Genomic DNA, 17,444 nt, shown 5'->3' on the forward strand with positions numbered 1-17,444 from the left:
TGCTCATATAATGCTGAATATATGTTCATTCATACCATTGTTATCAATCAACTGCATTACACATTACAATAATTCGAATTCAGATGCTAATCTGGTTGACGACACTAGCTAGCTAACCAAACCATTATGATGGTTATCTAGCATATTAGCTAGCCCGACTGCTACATCAGCAATAACAGCCGAGTGTAATCATAACGAATGCCTTAAACAGCAGTCCAAAACTACATATGAAATGCACAGGCAAATGCAAATCACTGTGGAATTCGTCTAGCTAGCTGATTACACTCCTGTTCCTTGTTATATCTGTGCAATGGTTTTCCCAGACCAAGACTTCCTTGCATTCACAAAAGTACACAGTTGCGCGCGCGCTCAGTGCAAACCCGAAAAAAGTCCCAGCACAACAGAACATTTACATCTGGTGCAGAGATCACCATATTTTAGCACGGGGGAAAGTAACATAATTGGCTTATCGATAGGCTTGATGCGTTTATTTTGTTATGTCTTTGACCTACTGCTACATTAGAAAATGGCGGAGTCGGATGGTGGGGATTTCGCCTCGAATCGTCCGCAGAACAGGTGAGGATGACACTCGTGGTGAAATCAATATGGGAAAACTGTATGTAGACCAAAAGGCAGCCAGAGATAAATGGGCATGTGATAGGCCTACATGACATCCAGGAGAACATACCGGGTAAGGAATTAAACATTTTATAAATGTCAAACATTGGGCGAGAGGACGTTCGGGTGGATTTTCAAGAAAATCCCGAGGATACTGGCCTTTTTGCATGAATTGTCATATCTTTGCAGATTGATTCATTTATTGTACATTGTATCCATGGTAGGCTACATTATAGGCTAAATATTGCCAATGATAAGGTATGAGTAAGAAAGAATGTTAGGCTACCTGTTTGGAATTCTGTCGTAACATTGTTACGTTCATAGTTACAGATCCAGCTCCAGGATAAAGGGATTTAAGGGTGCAGTTGAAATCGGCGAAGGGCTATATATTTTGGGGGTTCTTGTATTGGAATTATATTGAATTCTTCTTATATCACGTTATACCACAATAAACAAAGTTGAAATGCAGAGACTCCGAGATCATTGGGTGCTTTTTTAAAGTGACAGGTTGTCGCAAAATCTGTAACCTATATCCGCTGCGCGTATCAGCATAAAAGATGGGCCTTCTAGCAGTCGTAAGGACAAATATTCAGCAGGAGGCAGGTAGAAGTGCCAATTAGTGTTGGGTTTATTTACACAGCGCTGGTGTTTCAAAGGTGACGGTGATATTTACAAATATCTGAAAATGTCACCATGCAAAATAAAAAGCCTCATCAGGCAAAACCTGTCTTAACCAGTAAAGCACAGGATACAGCCTGCGCTTGAGGTACCCAAAAGTGAACTATTCTTGGCGCGCAGGACAGGTATATCAATGCATGCTAAAGTGCGCGCATTCACGCCATTAAACATGACGGAGAAACCGGACACATGCTCTCCAAACAAAGACAATTAAGAAATTGACTGTTAATGGTACACGCAATTAAATAAATCACAAGTGTTGCGCAGTTTGTGAGCTCTCCAAACAACTTTCCACTTGGAGAATGAGAATGATATTAGGCTATATTTAATGAATTACACACATTTCTGTAACCAAACATTCTAAATTAATGGGGGACTATGTTGTGATTAACAGTAACTTCACTGATTTAATATATATTTCATGGGGCATTGATAAACATTGACAAACAATGAAATCGAACGTTCAGCTGTCCACTAACCTTTTGGTGATGCATTCTCTCCATAACAACACACAGTGGACACTGGGGTTGTCTCCAGACCATCCACTGGGGTTGTCTCCAGACTTCCATGTCACACCCAGGAACATTTTGCCGTGCGGTCATTTTCTCTCCAAGCCCGGGGAAAGGGTCAGAGCACACCATTTTCTCTCCAGGTTGCGGAGAGAGCTTGGTCATAATCAGTGTCAGTCAATGTCCGGATGAAAACCTCATACACCCCATCACAGGGCAGACACTCCTGCAGAGCACCCCCCATAGGAACACCAGAGGAGCAGGAAGGAGACAGACAGGCCTCCAACACTGCATCCTCAACAGGGCCTGACTGGTAACCTTGACCCCGCCCTTGTAAATCAAATATTACAGGCAGAGGCGTATCACGTTATTCACTTAGCCTACCACAGAGATGAGAAGTGTTTTTCCCACTTTCTATGGAAACCCAAAGGATTCACACCTAACTGCCCCCGTGGCTTTCCATAGCCCTACTACACACTCCGCGGTGCACTCTGCCCATTGTGCTGGCGCAGCGGAGATACCAATTTTTTTTATGCACCAACCTGTCACTCAATCATCTGAACTTTTTAGCTATTTTTATATAGGGACATACAACTAAAACTGAGGGGGCACAAGTTTGAACTGAGGGGGCTAAGCCCCCTTTAGCCCCCTCATGCATCTGGATAAGCAAATTTCCTCTGGCAGGTGCAGCACTGCAACACATTGCATAGTCCCTATTTCTTCAGCATCAAATGAAAAATGTTATGGCCTACTGTATTTAATCCGTCACTTATTGATTTTAATGTAGCCTATAGCTAGTTTTTAGTTTGACTTTTCTTTTTTTTATTACAAATATATAACTTTTCAGTTGTGTCTTGTCAACCAAACCCAATCAAGAATTTGTCTCAAAACAGCCAAGCAGTCATAATTATTTGATTTCATTAGGTTTAATTGATAAGCTTGAAACATGTAACTGACTAGCCTTCTGCCAGTTACCAGAGGCACAGTCAGTCATACTGTAAGTCACCACTATAATTGACACACCACTTCCCGCATGTAGTCTATATATTGGATAAATATGTAGGCAACTTCATTCTATTTAACAAAATATAATGTTTCAACATAAACTGTGAGTTACAGTTATAATTTACCCCCAGGTATCAAAGACAGGCAGCCTATACTACTATTATCCATTGAGAAGGTCATATCCTCACTCAATATCTAGTGAGCTTAAATTGTCCTGAAAGTGGTGAACAATTCAAGATATTCTCTAGTGTTTAAGGGATATATATCACCATTAACACAGGCTTTGTGCTCTGAATACAAAAGAAGGCATTTATTCAAATGTAGCAGCTGAATAATTGAAAAGAAAAGGGAGTTGAGATGAGGGTGACGATGCAGCTGCTGGGAAAACGGATGGACAAAGTGCAGGAGAGCAAGAGCTCAGCACTGTCACTGATGCTACAACAGGATCAGTAAACTCTGACAAGCATCCTAGAAGCTTAATTGGCAGAAGATACGTGGAAATACTTTTTAAAATACCCTATTCTGATAAACTGATAGTGATAGGCCTTTTCTCTTCCAGTATGGCTAACCAGAATAGCACCCTGCGTTGCACGTTCTCAGCCCCAAGCCATAGCGCCACTCTCCTGCAGGGCTTGTCGGTCCTGCGAGTCCAGGGGCAGCTCCTGGATGTGGTGCTGGCCATCAATGAGGAGCGCTTCCAGGTTCACAAGGCAGTGCTGGCCTCCTGCAGTGACTACTTCAGGTGAGACTGACGCTGTGTCTCCAAATTGGCTTCTGCTACTCGTCTCCTTTCCTTTCATCTGCACTGGACACTGGATGTATTCTCTGACTATAGTGATACACTGACCGATAAAGAGAGACCCAGGTAAAGAGACGTACAAATCAAATCATTATACAGATGTAGAGGTGAAGGGAAGAGTGTGATTGTGTTGGTGAATTTGGCCTTGGTGTGAAATAATGATACATCAAAAGCTGAGTCAGATGAGAGGCATTAGTGGAGAGAAAGATGAATTGGTACAATATGTGGAACTGATAGGGAGGGACATAATAACATTACAGGTGTACAATGTGCAATGTGAATATGTTTAAATGAATAATCTGATGTTCTTGTCCTGATGTTGCATGGCAAGTAGGGGAGTGGTTCCGTGTCTAATTTACCCCAGATTAATATGTTGTTTAGAATGGGGGGGAGGCCAGCACAGGAGGCCAGCACTGCCTTAACATAAAGACAGTTATTTAAATGGCTTTCTCACTTACCTTGCAGAGCCATGTTCACCGGAGGCATGAGGGAGTCAAACAAGGACACCATTGAGCTGAAGGGCTTGTCCGCCCGCGGCCTGAAACACATAATTGACTTTGCTTACAGCGCAGACGTCACACTTGACCTGGACTGCATTCAGGATGTACTGGGAGCAGCTGTCTTTCTCCAGATGGTCCCAGTCGTGGAGCTCTGTGAGGAGTTCCTCAAGTCGGCCATGAGCGTAGAGACCTGCCTGAACATTGGCCAGATGGCCACCACCTTCAACCTGTCCTCCCTCAAAGAGTCTGTGGACACCTTTACCTTCCGCCACTTCCTGCAGATCGCGGAGGAGGAGGACTTCCTGCACATTCCCATGGAGCGCCTGGTCTTCTTCCTGCAGAGCAACAAGCTGAAGAACTGCAGCGAGATCGACCTGTTCCACGCTGCCATCCGCTGGCTGCAGCACGACGAGGCCCGCCGGGCCGGAGCCAACAAAGTGCTCTGCCATGTTCGATTCCCCCTCATGCGCTCCTCGGAGCTGGTGGACAGCGTGCAGACGGTGGACATCATGGTAGAGGACGTGCTGTGCAGGCAGTACCTCCTGGAGGCCTTCAACTTCCAGATCCTCCCCTTTCGTCAGCACGAGATGCAGTCCCCTCGGACCATGATCCGCTCCGAAGTAGTTTCGCTCATTACCTTTGGTGGGACACCCTACACTGACAATGATCGTACTGTGAGCAGTAAGGTGTTCTATCTTCCAGACATTGCAGCGCGTCAGTTCAAGGAACTAACGGAGGCGGAGACAGGTTCCAGCCACGCCTGTGTATCGGTGCTGGACAACTTTGTTTACGTAGTAGGCGGGCAGCACCTGCAGTACCGCAGCGGCGAAGGGGCGGTGAACATCTGCTTCCGCTATGACCCGCACCTGAGCCAATGGCTGCGCATCCAGCCGATGCAGGAGGGGCGTATTCAGTTCCAGCTCAACGTTCTTCAAGGACAACTCTACGCCACTGGGGGGCGCAACCGATCTGGAAGTCTGTCGTCCGTAGAGTGCTACTGTCCCAAGAAAAATGAGTGGACCTACGTGGAACCACTGAAACGCAGAATCTGGGGCCATGCAGGAACTCCCTGTGGTGACAAGCTTTACATCTCAGGGGGTTACGGTGTCTCGGTGGACGATAAGAAAGCCCTGCACTGTTATGATCCCACATCTGACCAATGGGACTTCAAATCGCCCATGAACGAGCCCAGAGTGCTTCATGCTATGATCAGCGCCAAAGACCGTGTTTACTGCCTGGGCGGTCGTATGGACCACGTGGACCGCTGCTTTGACGTCCTGGTGGTTGAGTATTATATTCCAGAGAATGACCAGTGGACCACTGTTAGCCCCATGCGAGCAGGACAATCTGAGGCAGGCTGCTGCTTGTTGGACAAAAAGATCTATATCGTTGGAGGGTACAATTGGCATCTAAACAATGTCACAAGCATCGTGCAAGTGTACAACACAGAGGCTGATGAGTGGGAGAGGGACTTGCACTTCCCTGAGTCTTTTGCAGGAATTGCGTGTACGCCGATCATACTTCCACAAACCACCACGCAACGGTAATCCCTCCGCCCAAAGTGACTGTGACAATTTGATTCCATGGGTGATTCCTCATGAAACCGAAAACCCCCAAAATACCATGATTTGGGGGATTTTCAGTCAATTTAATCCACAGAAGGGTCCTTTGGAAGAAGGATGGATGACACATACAGTGCCTTCAGAAAGTATTCACACCCCTTGACTTTTTCCACAACTTGTTGTGTTACTGCCTGAATTTAAAATTGATTCAATTTGGATTTTGTGTCACTGGCCTACACACAATACCCCGTAATGTTAAAGTGGAATTATGTTTTTAGAAATGTTTACAAATGAACAAAAACCTGAAATATCTTGAGTCAATAAGTAGTCAACCCCTTTGTTATGGCAGTTGCATGTACTCACTCTGTGCGATAATAGTGTTTATCATGATTTTCGAACGACTACCTCATCTCTGTACCCCACACATACAATTATCCATAAGGTTCTTCAGTCGAGCAGTGAATTTCAAACAGAGATTCAACCACAAATGCCAGGGAGGTTTTCCAATGCCTCGCAAAGAAGGGCACCTATTTGTAGGAAAAAAAGCAGACATTGAATATCCCTTTCAGTTAGCTCTAAGGCAGACATTGAATATCCCTTTGAGCATGATCAAGTTATTAATTACATTTTGGATGGTGTATTAATACACCCAGTCACTACAAAGATAGAGGGGTCCTTTGTAACTCAGTTGCTGGAGAGGAAGGAAACCACTCAGGGGTTTCACTATGAGGCCAATGGTGACTTTAAAACAGTTACAGAGTTAAATGGAGAAACCTGAGGAGGGATCAACAACATTGTAGTTACTCCATAATACTAACCTAAATGACAGAGTGAAAAGAAGGAAGTCTGTACAGACTAAAAATATTCCAAAACATAGATCCTGTTTGCAATAAGGCACTAAAGTAAAACTGCCCCCCAAAAACGGCAAATAAATTAACTTTCTGTCCTGAATACAAGACAATATTGAATGTTCCTGAGTGGCCTAGTTACAGTTTTGACTTAAATCGACTTGAAAATATATGGCAAGACTTGAACATGGCTGTCTAGCAACGGTCAACAACCAACTTGACAGCTAGAAGAAGAAAAATATTAATGTTCAAATGTTTTACAATCCAGGTGTGCAAAGTTCTTGGAGACTTACCCAGAAAGACTCACAGCTGTAATCACTACCAAAGGTGATTCTAACATGTATTGACTCAGGGGTGTGAATACTTATGTATGTTTGATATTTCATATTCAATAAATGTGCAAAAAATTCCCAAAACATGTTTTGAATTTGTTATTATGGGTTATTGTGTGTACATGGGTGAGATAAAAAAAAAAAAAAAAGTTTTTATTCATTTTTAAATTCAGGCAGTAACACAACAAAATGTGGAATAAGTCAAGGGGTATGAATAGTTTCTGAAGGTACTGTATTTGACATTTGTATCTTAACACATAATTGAGAAATAATGAATTGAAGTTGGAATATTTGTGACATTTTCGCCTTAACTATGCCTCCTTAAAGACTCCATAATGTTTCATCTGTTAAGATGTTGCTATAATATAGGCCACAGTGTATTACTTCATCTTCCATCCTATGGTTGAGGTCCATGTGCTACATTATAATGAACTGTTTGAAATGATGTGAAGGCCAGAGCTAGTGTAAATGTATTAGTGGCCTTTTAATGGAAAATAAGTGTTAGCTCTAAGGACAGACTTGCTTTCAAATAGGTAATTATTGACATTTCACTGTAGTTTTGGGTGTTAAATAAAATACTTAAAGCACTACCCACAATCAAAAACCTATTAACAGATTTGCAGGATAACATTTCTACATTTGTGCCATGCATCAAGGAAGTATGTTTCTATTAATTGGCTGGGCAAATACATAGTCATTTTGCAGGGTTAACTTAAAACAAAACAAAAATTACAACAGATTTGATGACAGATTAGACTGCATGGGACCCGTAAGCCTTGTTAACATTGAAGTTACTCAAATTAAATTTTATTGCATATAGCCGATTAGAATCTGTTCTTTTTCCTGCAGTCTGAACAGGCAAAAAGCACATGTAATCGGATATTTCAAGACACATTTCAAACCTTCGTAGGCAGTTTGAAGTCAGATACAAATCTTATTCCTGGCCATGCGACTTGTGTCTGAACTGTCAAATCTGATTTGCCCTCGTGTGGTTTTTAGACTGCTATTTGGCATATCTTGTTGCTTGCTAGCTACTCTGACAGTTTGACAAGAACATGTGGTATCTAACTAGCTTGTTAATTGTATACAAACAAATTAGTGAATGTGCTAGAAAGCTAAACAGCTACCTAGCTAGTTGACTGCTGTGGCTAGCCAAAAAGGACTTGTTTTGAAAATACTTGTCTTAACCTTTTGAGGCTTAAAAAGTGTTCTTACACTATGATGTTGAATCGGGAAACGTCCATGGGAGTCATTGTTGTCACCTTAGCTTGCTACATAACTTCTGATGCTTCGATCTGCTACCATTTCTCTCAAGCTGTCTACGCATACAATTTGATGCATACGTTCGATAAATCCAAAGTGTCCACCACACAGAATGCACTGCAACTGCTTCTGCAACGCAATGCTGCAAGGCAAACGCAGCGTTCCATTGGAAATTAATGTACAGTACTGGTCAAAAGTTTGGACACACCTACTCATTCAAGGGTTTTTCTTTATTTTTACTATTTTCTACATTGTAGAATAATAGTGAAGACATCAAAACTATGAAAAAACATATGGGATCATGTATTAACCAAAAAAGTGTTAAACAAATCAAAATATATTTTAGATTCTTCAAAGTAGCCACCCTTTGCCTTGATGACAGCTTTGCACATTCTTGGTATTCCCTCAACCAGCTTTACATGGAATGCTTTTTCAACTGTCTTGAAGGAGTTCCTACATATGCTGAGCACTTGTTGGCTGCTTTTCCTTCACGGTCCAACTCATCCCAAACCATCTCAATTGGGTTGAGGTCGGGTGATTGTGGAGGCCAGGTCATCTGATGCAGCACTCCATCACTCTCCTTCTTGGTCAAATAGCCCTTACACAGCCTGGAGGTGTGTTTGGTCATTGTCCTGTTGAAAAACAAATGATAGTCTGACTAAGCGCAAACCAGATGGGATGGTGTATCGCTGCAGAATGCTGTGGTAGCCATGCTGGTTAAGTGTCCTTTGAATTCTAAATAAGTCACCAAGAGTGTCACCAGCAAAGCACCATCACACCTCCTCCTCCATGCTTCACGGTGGGAACCACACAATGCGGAGATCATCCATTCACCTACTCTGCATCTCACAAAGACACAGTGGTTGGAACCATCAGACCAAAGGACAGATTTCCACTGGTATAATGTCCATTGCTTGTGTTTCTTGGCCCAAGCAAGTCTCTTCTTGTTATTGGCGTCCTTTAGTAGTGGTTTCTTTGCAGCAATTCAAGCATGAAGGCCTGATTCACTCAGTCTCCTCCGAACAGTTGATGTTGAGATGTGTCTGTTACTTAAACTTCAGGGAACATTTATTTGGGCTACAATTTCTGAGGCTGGTAACTCTAATGAACTTATCCTCTGCAGCAGAGGTAACTCTGGGTCTTCCTTTCCTGTGGCGATCCTCATGAGAGCCAGTTTCATCATAGTGCTTGATGGTTTTTGCAACTGCACTTGAATAAACTTTAAACGTTCTTGAAATGTTCCGTATTGACTGACCTTCATGTCTTAAAGTAATGATGGACTGTCGTTTCTCTTTGCTTATTTGATCTGTTCTTGCCATAATATGGTCTTGGTCTTTTACCAAATAGGAATATCTTCTATATATCACCCCTACCTTGTCACAACACAACTGATTGGCTCAAACACATTAAGAAGGAAAAAAATCCACAAACTTTTAACAAGGCACACCTGTTAATTGAAATTCATTCCAGGTAACTACCTCATGAAGCTGGTTGAGAGAATGTCAAGATTGTGCAAAGCTGTCATCAAGGCAAAGGGTGGCTACTTTGAAAAATCACATATATTTTGATTTGTTGAACACTTATTTGGTTACTACATGATTCCATGTGTGTTATTTCATAGTTTTGATGTCTCCACTATTATTCTACAATGTAGAAAATGGAATGAGTAGGTGTGTCCAAACTTTTGCCTGGCTACTGTACTTCTTGTGTACCAAAATGCAATGACACTGTCGGTGTGATCGAGGCGTGAGGAAGCACGAGCACCACCACCAATCAGCCTATACCACTGACAATGTCTGGAGTTAATGGAGCAGGTGTGGATATAGTCCAAGCTATCTTATGAAACACGTATTCCAAACTATCTTATGGCAGCTCAATTGTTTTTGAAGTCCTGTGTGAGTGCATGAGAATATCCGTGGTTAGTGCTCCTTATGAAGGAATTCTGTAGGCTTCTTGCATTTTCTCTAAAATGTTATATTGTGTATAATCAATACTGTAGATCAGAATGAAGTGATTTTGCCTCGTCCAACTCTTGCAGTGTTTAGTTGTGATGAACAAGTGGGGGTGGGAGGGTACTGGTCAAGTGGCCAGATCCGAAGGCCAAGTTACATTTGTGTCACCCCCTTCTCCTAGCTCCTACACAAAAGGACTCCATAGGTGTGAGAAATAGGGTGATGCTTTAACCTATCTTCAAATAGACATAGGCCTACTGCATTCACCTATCCAATCCTGCCAGAACTGTGAAGCCCAAAGAGCTAAAGGCAAGGGGCTGAAATTCATGTAAGGGGACCTCCTGATTGAAAGAACAAGCACAACACACAAGCAGTGAGGATATGTGATTATTGTCCTGTGTATTTCTCCCTTTAGTATAGTGTATATGGTAAAATGTTAGTATAATGAGGAGTAGCCTATTTGTGAGACTTTCAGTATTGTATGCACAACTGATTGTTAATGTATTTTACTCCTTGTAGACTGTGTTGACAGTGGTGAGACAAGCTTATAATGCAAAATCTTATTTGGAAGCACAACATGGCCCTCGTTGAAATATGTTTTGGTTTTGAAAATTTCACCTGTTTGCCTCACCTGTTCTGATGTTTTGTATCATAGTTAGCTTAGTTAGTGCACTTAAAAGCACATAGTTAGCTTTTAAGTGCTTTATAAGTGGAGTCCATTGTTATCCGAGGAGAATGTAGACCTTTTCTGCCATTGAAATCCTTGGGTGGGCCACCTAATTGTTTTTTCCGGGACTCCTAAGTAAAAAAAAAAAAAAATGGGGTAAAAAAAGCATTTTATCATTTTTTTTTTAAACATTTATTTTATAAATGGAAAAAAGCTTTCAGTGTAAACTTTAACGATTAAAACCAGATAAGGTATATAGAAAGATAATGGACATATTTTTCAATAATATCATATTTGAAAACTAACAATCACCAAAATAAAACCTAGACAGTCAGGGATAATTGGAAATGCTAAAAACTATTAATCTAGCCATATTGATTTAGTTAATATGTTTGAGCAAAAGAACACAGCATTATCCATGGCGAATTGCAGGAAATTTGCATTAAAACTGCAAAATTGTCACTCCCTCCATGGCAGAATATGTAGAATCACAGGGAATTAGCTTTAAAATGCAAAAATGTATCTCAGCGGAGATAAATTTCTCCGTGGAGAAATTGGTTTAGAAATGCCTCTACAATGCCTCATAACCTTAAAGCTGAGATCCGCGATAGGCGAAGCAGCTGCCCCTAGATGCATTTGTTATTGTTTTGAGGAAATGAGCATCCAGCTAAAAAATCTATGATGTCCAACGGGGAAAATTCAGTGTCTGTTGTTTGAAGTAATGTCTTTTGTAATATCGCAAACAGATGTGTTCAATTTCACCGCTATGGATTCCAGCTTTAATTAAAGGTGTTACATGAACTGAAAACAGCATTCAGGTGTTGTAAATGAATGTATCATTTTTCAAAGAACAACTAAATCTTCATGGGATGGCAGATTAATGTAAATTGAAGACAAGTGAAACCTTATTCCCAATCGTAGAAAATTCTACTTGACCCATCACTGAAACTGTGAAATACAAGACCATACCAGAATGTGTTAAATCTTATGAGCTCTTCCTCTTTCTTATACAGTACTGTAATACAGATGTGATATGTAGATTGTACACATTCTTTTTGTGATCAGCATACTAATCCTTTTGTCATTTGTGTAAGTGTTTTTTACAGAACATTCTATTGAATAAGATGTTGAGAAATGCCCTTGCTCCAGAGCTTCATGCTTTAAAAGTGTGTCAGAGGACAACATGCGCTTATGAGATTATTCATAATTAATGTATGATTTATATGAAGTGCTATTTTTGCCTTTCTATACTTGACCATACCCTGTATTTAGCTAAATACTGTGCATTTAAACTCCAGCATCACTGTAAATGTCACAAAGACATGAATCCCAATATTTCCTGTCAGTCAATTATAGGCCTACTGTATCTGGACAACTGATCAATTTGGTATAGTCCATTTCAGTTTATCTCTGTTCATCATGACCCTGATACAATTCCAAGGATTTGATTTATCCATTACTGGTATTTCAACTTTGGTAGAGCAATATCTTTATTTGTACCAAAAAAATGTATGATTAGTAAATATTCGAAAAAGTAGCATGCACATATCTGCCATGTGTCCTTCATACATTCTGTAATCTACTTCAAAGGATACTGTGGCGAATTTGTAATCTCATTGTGTATCTGTGAATTTGCCATCCATGGTTTTGACAGAACAGGTGTGTGTATGTGTGGGGTCCAGCACTTGTGGACCCTATTCCAACTAAACTACTGAAAGAGCTGCTTCCTGTGCTTGGCCCTCCTATGTTGAACATAATAAACTGCTCTCTAACCACCGGATGTGTACCAAACTCACTAAAAGTGGCAGTAATAAAGCCTCTCTTGAAAAAGCCAAACCTTGACCCAGAAAATATAAAAAACTATCGGCCTATATCGAATCTTCCATTCCTCTCAAAGATTTTTGAAAAAGCTGTTGCGCAGCAACTCACTGCCTTCCTGAAGACGAACAATGTATACGAAACGCTTCCGTCTGGTTTTAGACCCCATCATACCACTGAGACTGCACTTGTGAAGGTGGTAAATGACCTTTTAATGGTGTCAGACCGAGGCTCTGCATCTGTCCTCGTGCTCCTAGATCTTAGTGCTGCTTTTGATACCATCGATCACCACATTCTTTTGGAGAGATTGGAAACCCAAATTGGTCTACACGGACAAGTTCTGGCCTGGTTTAGATCTTATCTGTTGGAAAGATATCAGTTTGTCTCTGTGAATGGTTTGTCCTCTGACAAATCAACTGTAAATTTCGGTGTTCCTCAAGGTTCCGTTTTAGGACCACTATTGTTTTCACTATATATTTGACCTCTTGGGGATGTCATTCGAAAACATAATGTTAAATTTCACTGCTATGCGGATGACACACAGCTGTACATTTCAATGAAACATGGTGAAGCCCCAAAATTTCCCTCGCTAGAAGCCTGTGTTTCAGACATAAGGAAGTGGATGGCTGCAAACTTTCTACTTTTAAACTCGGACAAAACAGAGATGCTTGTTCTAGGTCCCAAGAAACAAAGAGATCTTCTGTTAAATCTGACAATTAATCTTGATGGTTGTACAGTCGTCTCAAATAAAACTGTGAAGGACCTCGGCGTTACTCTGGACCCTGATCTCTCTTTTGAAGAACATATCAAGACTGTTTCAAGGACAGCTTTTTTCCATCTACGTAACATTGCAAAAATCAGAAACTTTCTGTCCAAAAATTATGCAAAAAAATGAATTCATTCTTTTGTTACTTCTAGGTTGGACTACTGCAATGCTCTACTTTCCGGCTACCCGGATAAAGCACTAAATAAACTTCAGTTAGTGCTAAATACTGCTGCTAGAATCCTGACTAGAACCAAAAAAAATGTATCATATTACTCCAGTGCTAGCCTTCCTACACTGGCTTCCTGTTAAGGCAAGGGCTGATTTCAAGGTTTTACTGCTGACCTACAAAGTATTACATGGGCTTGCTCCTACCTATCTTTCCGATTTGGTCCTGCCGTACATACCTACACGTACGCTACGGTCACAAGACGCAGGCCTCCTAATTGTCCCTAGAATTTCTAAGCAAACATCTGGAGGCAGGGCTTTCTCCTATAGAGCTCCATTTTTATGGAATAGTCTGCCTACCCATGTGAGAGATGCAGACTTGGTCTCAACCTTTAAGTCTTTACTAAAGACTCATCTCTTCAGTGGGTCCTATGATTGAGTGTAGTCTGGCCCAGGAGTGTGAAGGTGAACGGAAAGGCTCTGGAGCAACGAACCGCCCTTGCTGTCTCTGCCTGGCCGGTTCCCCTCTCTCCACTGGGATTCTCTGCCTCTAACCCTATTACAGGGGCTGAGTCATTGGCTTATTGGTGTTCTTCCATGCTGTCCCTAGGAGGGGTGTGTCACTTGAGTGGGTTGAGTCACTGACATGGTCTTCCTGTCTGGGTTGGCGCCCCCCACCCCTTGGGTTGTGCCGTGGCGGAGATCTTTGTGGGCTATACTCGACCTTGTCTCAGGATGGTAAGTTGGTGGTTGAAGCTAACCCTCTAGTGGTGTGGGGGCTGTGCTTTGGCAAAGTGGGTGGGGTTATATCCTTCCTGTTTGGCCCTGTCCGGGGGTATCTTCGGATGGGGCCACAGTGTCTCCTGACCCCTCCTGTCTCAGCCTCCAGTATTTATGCTGCAGTAGTTTGTGTCGGGGGCTAGGGTCAGTCTGTTATATCTGGAGTATTTCTCCTGTCTTATCCGGTGTCCTGTGTGAATTTAAGTATGCTCTCTCTAATTCTCTCTTTCTCTCTTTCTTTCTTTCTTTCTTTCTCTCTCTCGGAGGACCTGAGCCCTAGGACCATGCCTCAGGACTACCTGACATGATGCCTCCTTGCTGTCCCCAGTCCACCTGGCCGTGCTGCTGCTCCAGTTTCAACTGTTCTGCCTGCGGCTATGGAACCCTGACCTGTTCACCGGACGTGCTACCTGTCCCAGACCTGCTGTTTTCAACTCTCTAGAGACAGCAGGAGCGGTAGAGATACTCTCAATGATCGGCTATGAAAAGCCAACTGACATTTACTCTTGAGGTGCTGACATGTTGCACCCTCGACAACTACTGTGATTATTATTATTTGACCATGCTGGTCATTTATGAACATTTGAACATCTTGGCCATGTTCTGTTATAATCTCCACTCGGCACAGCCAGCAGAGGACTGGCCACCCATCATAGCCTGGTTCCTCTCTAGGTTTCTTCCTTGGTTTTGGCCTTTCTAGGGAGTTTTTCCTAGCCAACGTGCTTCTATATCTGCATTGCTTGCTGTTTGGGGTTTTAGGCTGGGTTTCTGTACAACACTTTGAGATATCAGCTGATGTAAGGAGGGCTATATAAATACATTTGATTTGATTTGAAATTTGATAATGTCCCCCTCTGGTGATACCTTGTTCACTCAGTTCATTGTGTCATTCGTATATTGAGTGGCTTTTAATAAAACTTCTTGAAACTTCAAGAAATAGAATGTTTTCCAGTTTTTTTTTTATTTTGTCAACCAAACCATTCCTATAAATCGTCATATGATGCAAAGCATCATCATCATTATCATCGTCGTCACCGTTTTTGCTTACTGAAAGTGCTCTATCTTCTTGAAAACTTGACTGCTGACATTACATGTTTTTTTTTAGGGGGGGGGGGGGGGGGGTTGTACTAATGAACAATTTACTAAAATATAGTTTAAGTGAACTATCACTTTAAACATCATTGTCCTTTGACATATTTTTGGGCGTTTCCACACGTAGTTCTGAGCTATAGTTCGAATCAGAGTTCGATTATTTGTTAAATTGTATTTTTTTTTATTTGGTCCAGGTGGTTTCACATTGCCTATGCTGGTATAGCCCTGTCTCCCCCCAATCTACACCCATAAATTCTCCGCTACCAACATAATGATCAACAGATATCAAGTTATGGTACTGTGTGCAAGTCATCAAATGCTTGCAGTCAAACAATCAATACTGCACGCCCCTGGTTCTTTTCTGGTATTTGGTCCGGACTGCGTTCTCATCTGCAGTGAACCGCACCGAGGTACGAACGGAATCTGACCGAGACCAACCTTTTTGAGCGAACCACGGTGCGGTCGAGTGCGGATAGTGTTCACACCAGTCCAAACGAACCGAACCGCTCCAAACCAATTTGCTGTGAAAGCTCACAGAGCCCAACATACAAATCAAATACACACGGTAAGTCCTGATTTAATGATGTGATAATACTCATCATTAGATTTCCAGGAAATAGAAAATGGTATGCAGTATGCGATATGTTATGTAGCTAGCTAGACATTTACATTTGTATTTTTCATTTCATAGCATAATTTACAGTACGCGCGTAATGACGACAAACCATCGTATCCAAGCGTTGTGCGTAATGTCCCATTGAGAAGAACAGCAAAAGATGGCGAGCTCAAACAATCCACGTAAATTTAGCGAGAAAATCGCTTTACATAATCAGAAACAGGCGGAGGAGACTGCGGCTTTCGAAGAAGTGATGAAAGACCTAAACATTACTAGAGCTGCACGGGTAAGTGCCTTGTTTTGTTGATTAATTACTGTATGCAGCTTGGCTCGTTAGCCAGTAACGTTAGCACGTTTTTATGACAAGTTGTTTTTAGCCAGCTGGCAGTGACAAGCAAAAGTGGCCGATTGACTGCATTCGCAGTTAAATATCTGTATTCTGATAACCATTATTTAGCAAATGTTTAACCTAGCTAGCCAGCTAGTGTAGTGAACTGTCTTTGTTGATGTTTGCTAGGTATGGTGGGCAGCCAGGTAGGCTAGCTAACTAGGCTCTATAGTTAGCAAGCACCTGCTTATACATAGTCAAATTGCCATGCATCATAAACATCAAAAGGTTCAGAGTATCAAGCTAGATATCGATACTATCTAGCTAGCTAGTTACCATCTAGAATTTGCAATGAAAACTGAACATGCTTAGCTTGCACAGTTCGACTCACTCAGTCAAACTGGTGTGTATTTGACACTGACAGAACACCGCACTAGCTAGGAGGGTACAGCTAGCTAACTCCAATGTTGACAATGCAATGGAGTTACATCCACCATAGCTAGATCACCACAAGCCATTTTGACAGAATTCCCCATTCAATTGTTTTCCCATGCATGTCGGGCAATGGGTTTGCATGTTTACAAAGTACCAACCCTCCTTTGATAGTAGTTATATAAAAAAATATCGCCTAGTCGGACCATTATTACTGTTCCGGCTGGTAGGCGTTATTGTAGGTAGGGAATGTTAAGTGTAGCACAGATGATTTCCTACCAAGCTTTAACTGGGAAACTTCCTCAATTCCCGACTTGGAAGACGTGTCTTCTAAACGTCCATGTCTAGTTGCAGGGGGTTCGTTTGAATTTAGAAAATGCTAAGACATACACATTACCAGGCAAATATTTTTTGGGGGATATTTACAATATGCTGGCCTATGGCCTAAACCCTCCTGCCGAACTATCTATAAACCATTTATAAATAAATTATCTGGGCTTCTGAAAGGACTGATCTTTATAATACACTAAACAAAAAATATAAACGCAACAAACAACGATTTTAAAAGATTTTACTGAGTTACAGTTCATATAAGGAAATCGGGTCAATTGAAATAAATTCATTAGGCACTAATCTATGGATTTCGCATGACTGGGAATACAGATGTCTGTGACCAACAGATGCATTAAAAAAAAAAACAAGTTAGGGGTGTGA

General features: G+C 41.7%; 2 protein-coding genes across 7 annotated transcripts in view; both read left to right on the forward strand.

Moving 5' to 3' along the window:
- Positions 1 to 283: 283 nt before the first annotated feature.
- On the forward strand, positions 284 to 12,509 carry LOC106613638 (kelch-like protein 26). 3 transcript variants are annotated; one of them, XM_014216104.3, is made up of 3 exons: positions 286 to 576; positions 3,370 to 3,552; positions 4,075 to 12,509. In XM_014216104.3, the coding sequence occupies exons 1-3, from the start codon at positions 527 to 529 to the stop codon at positions 5,654 to 5,656; spliced, it is 1,815 nt and encodes a 604-aa protein (XP_014071579.1). In that variant the 5' UTR covers positions 286 to 526; the 3' UTR covers positions 5,657 to 12,509. The 3 variants fall into 3 exon arrangements, with proteins under 3 accessions (XP_014071582.1, XP_014071579.1, XP_014071580.1); XM_014216105.3 differs by having other exon boundaries at positions 545 to 691; XM_014216107.3 differs by lacking the exon at positions 3,370 to 3,552 and having other exon boundaries at positions 284 to 576.
- Positions 12,510 to 15,692: 3,183 nt separating this feature from the next.
- The window catches only part of LOC106613639 (CREB-regulated transcription coactivator 1), a 35,521-nt gene continuing 33,769 nt past the window's right edge, over positions 15,693 to 17,444 (forward strand). The window contains exon 1 of one of the 4 annotated variants that reach the window (XM_082956760.1): positions 15,693 to 16,256. In XM_082956760.1, the coding sequence (XP_082812886.1) occupies positions 16,131 to 16,256 (126 nt within the window). In that variant the 5' untranslated portion in view covers positions 15,693 to 16,130. The remainder of the gene's footprint in view (positions 16,257 to 17,444) is intronic. The other 3 variants (XM_045687413.2, XM_082956759.1, XM_045687415.2) reach the window with 3 other exon arrangements.

The sequence above is a fragment of the Salmo salar genome, chromosome 10 (assembly GCF_965601325.2).
Source record: "Salmo salar chromosome 10, fSalSal1, whole genome shotgun sequence".
Taxonomy (NCBI): Eukaryota; Metazoa; Chordata; class Actinopteri; order Salmoniformes; family Salmonidae; genus Salmo; species Salmo salar.

Excerpts from the sequence above, each read along its gene's own strand:
- LOC106613638 (XM_014216104.3), top strand. The coding sequence starts at position 527 with ATGGCGGAGTCGGATGGTGGGGATTTCGCCTCGAATCGTCCGCAGAAC. Across the intron at positions 577-3,369 it reads TCGAATCGTCCGCAGAACAG|TATGGCTAACCAGAATAGCA; the intron begins GTGAGGATGACA and ends TTTCTCTTCCAG. Across the intron at positions 3,553-4,074 it reads TCCTGCAGTGACTACTTCAG|AGCCATGTTCACCGGAGGCA; the intron begins GTGAGACTGACG and ends CTTACCTTGCAG.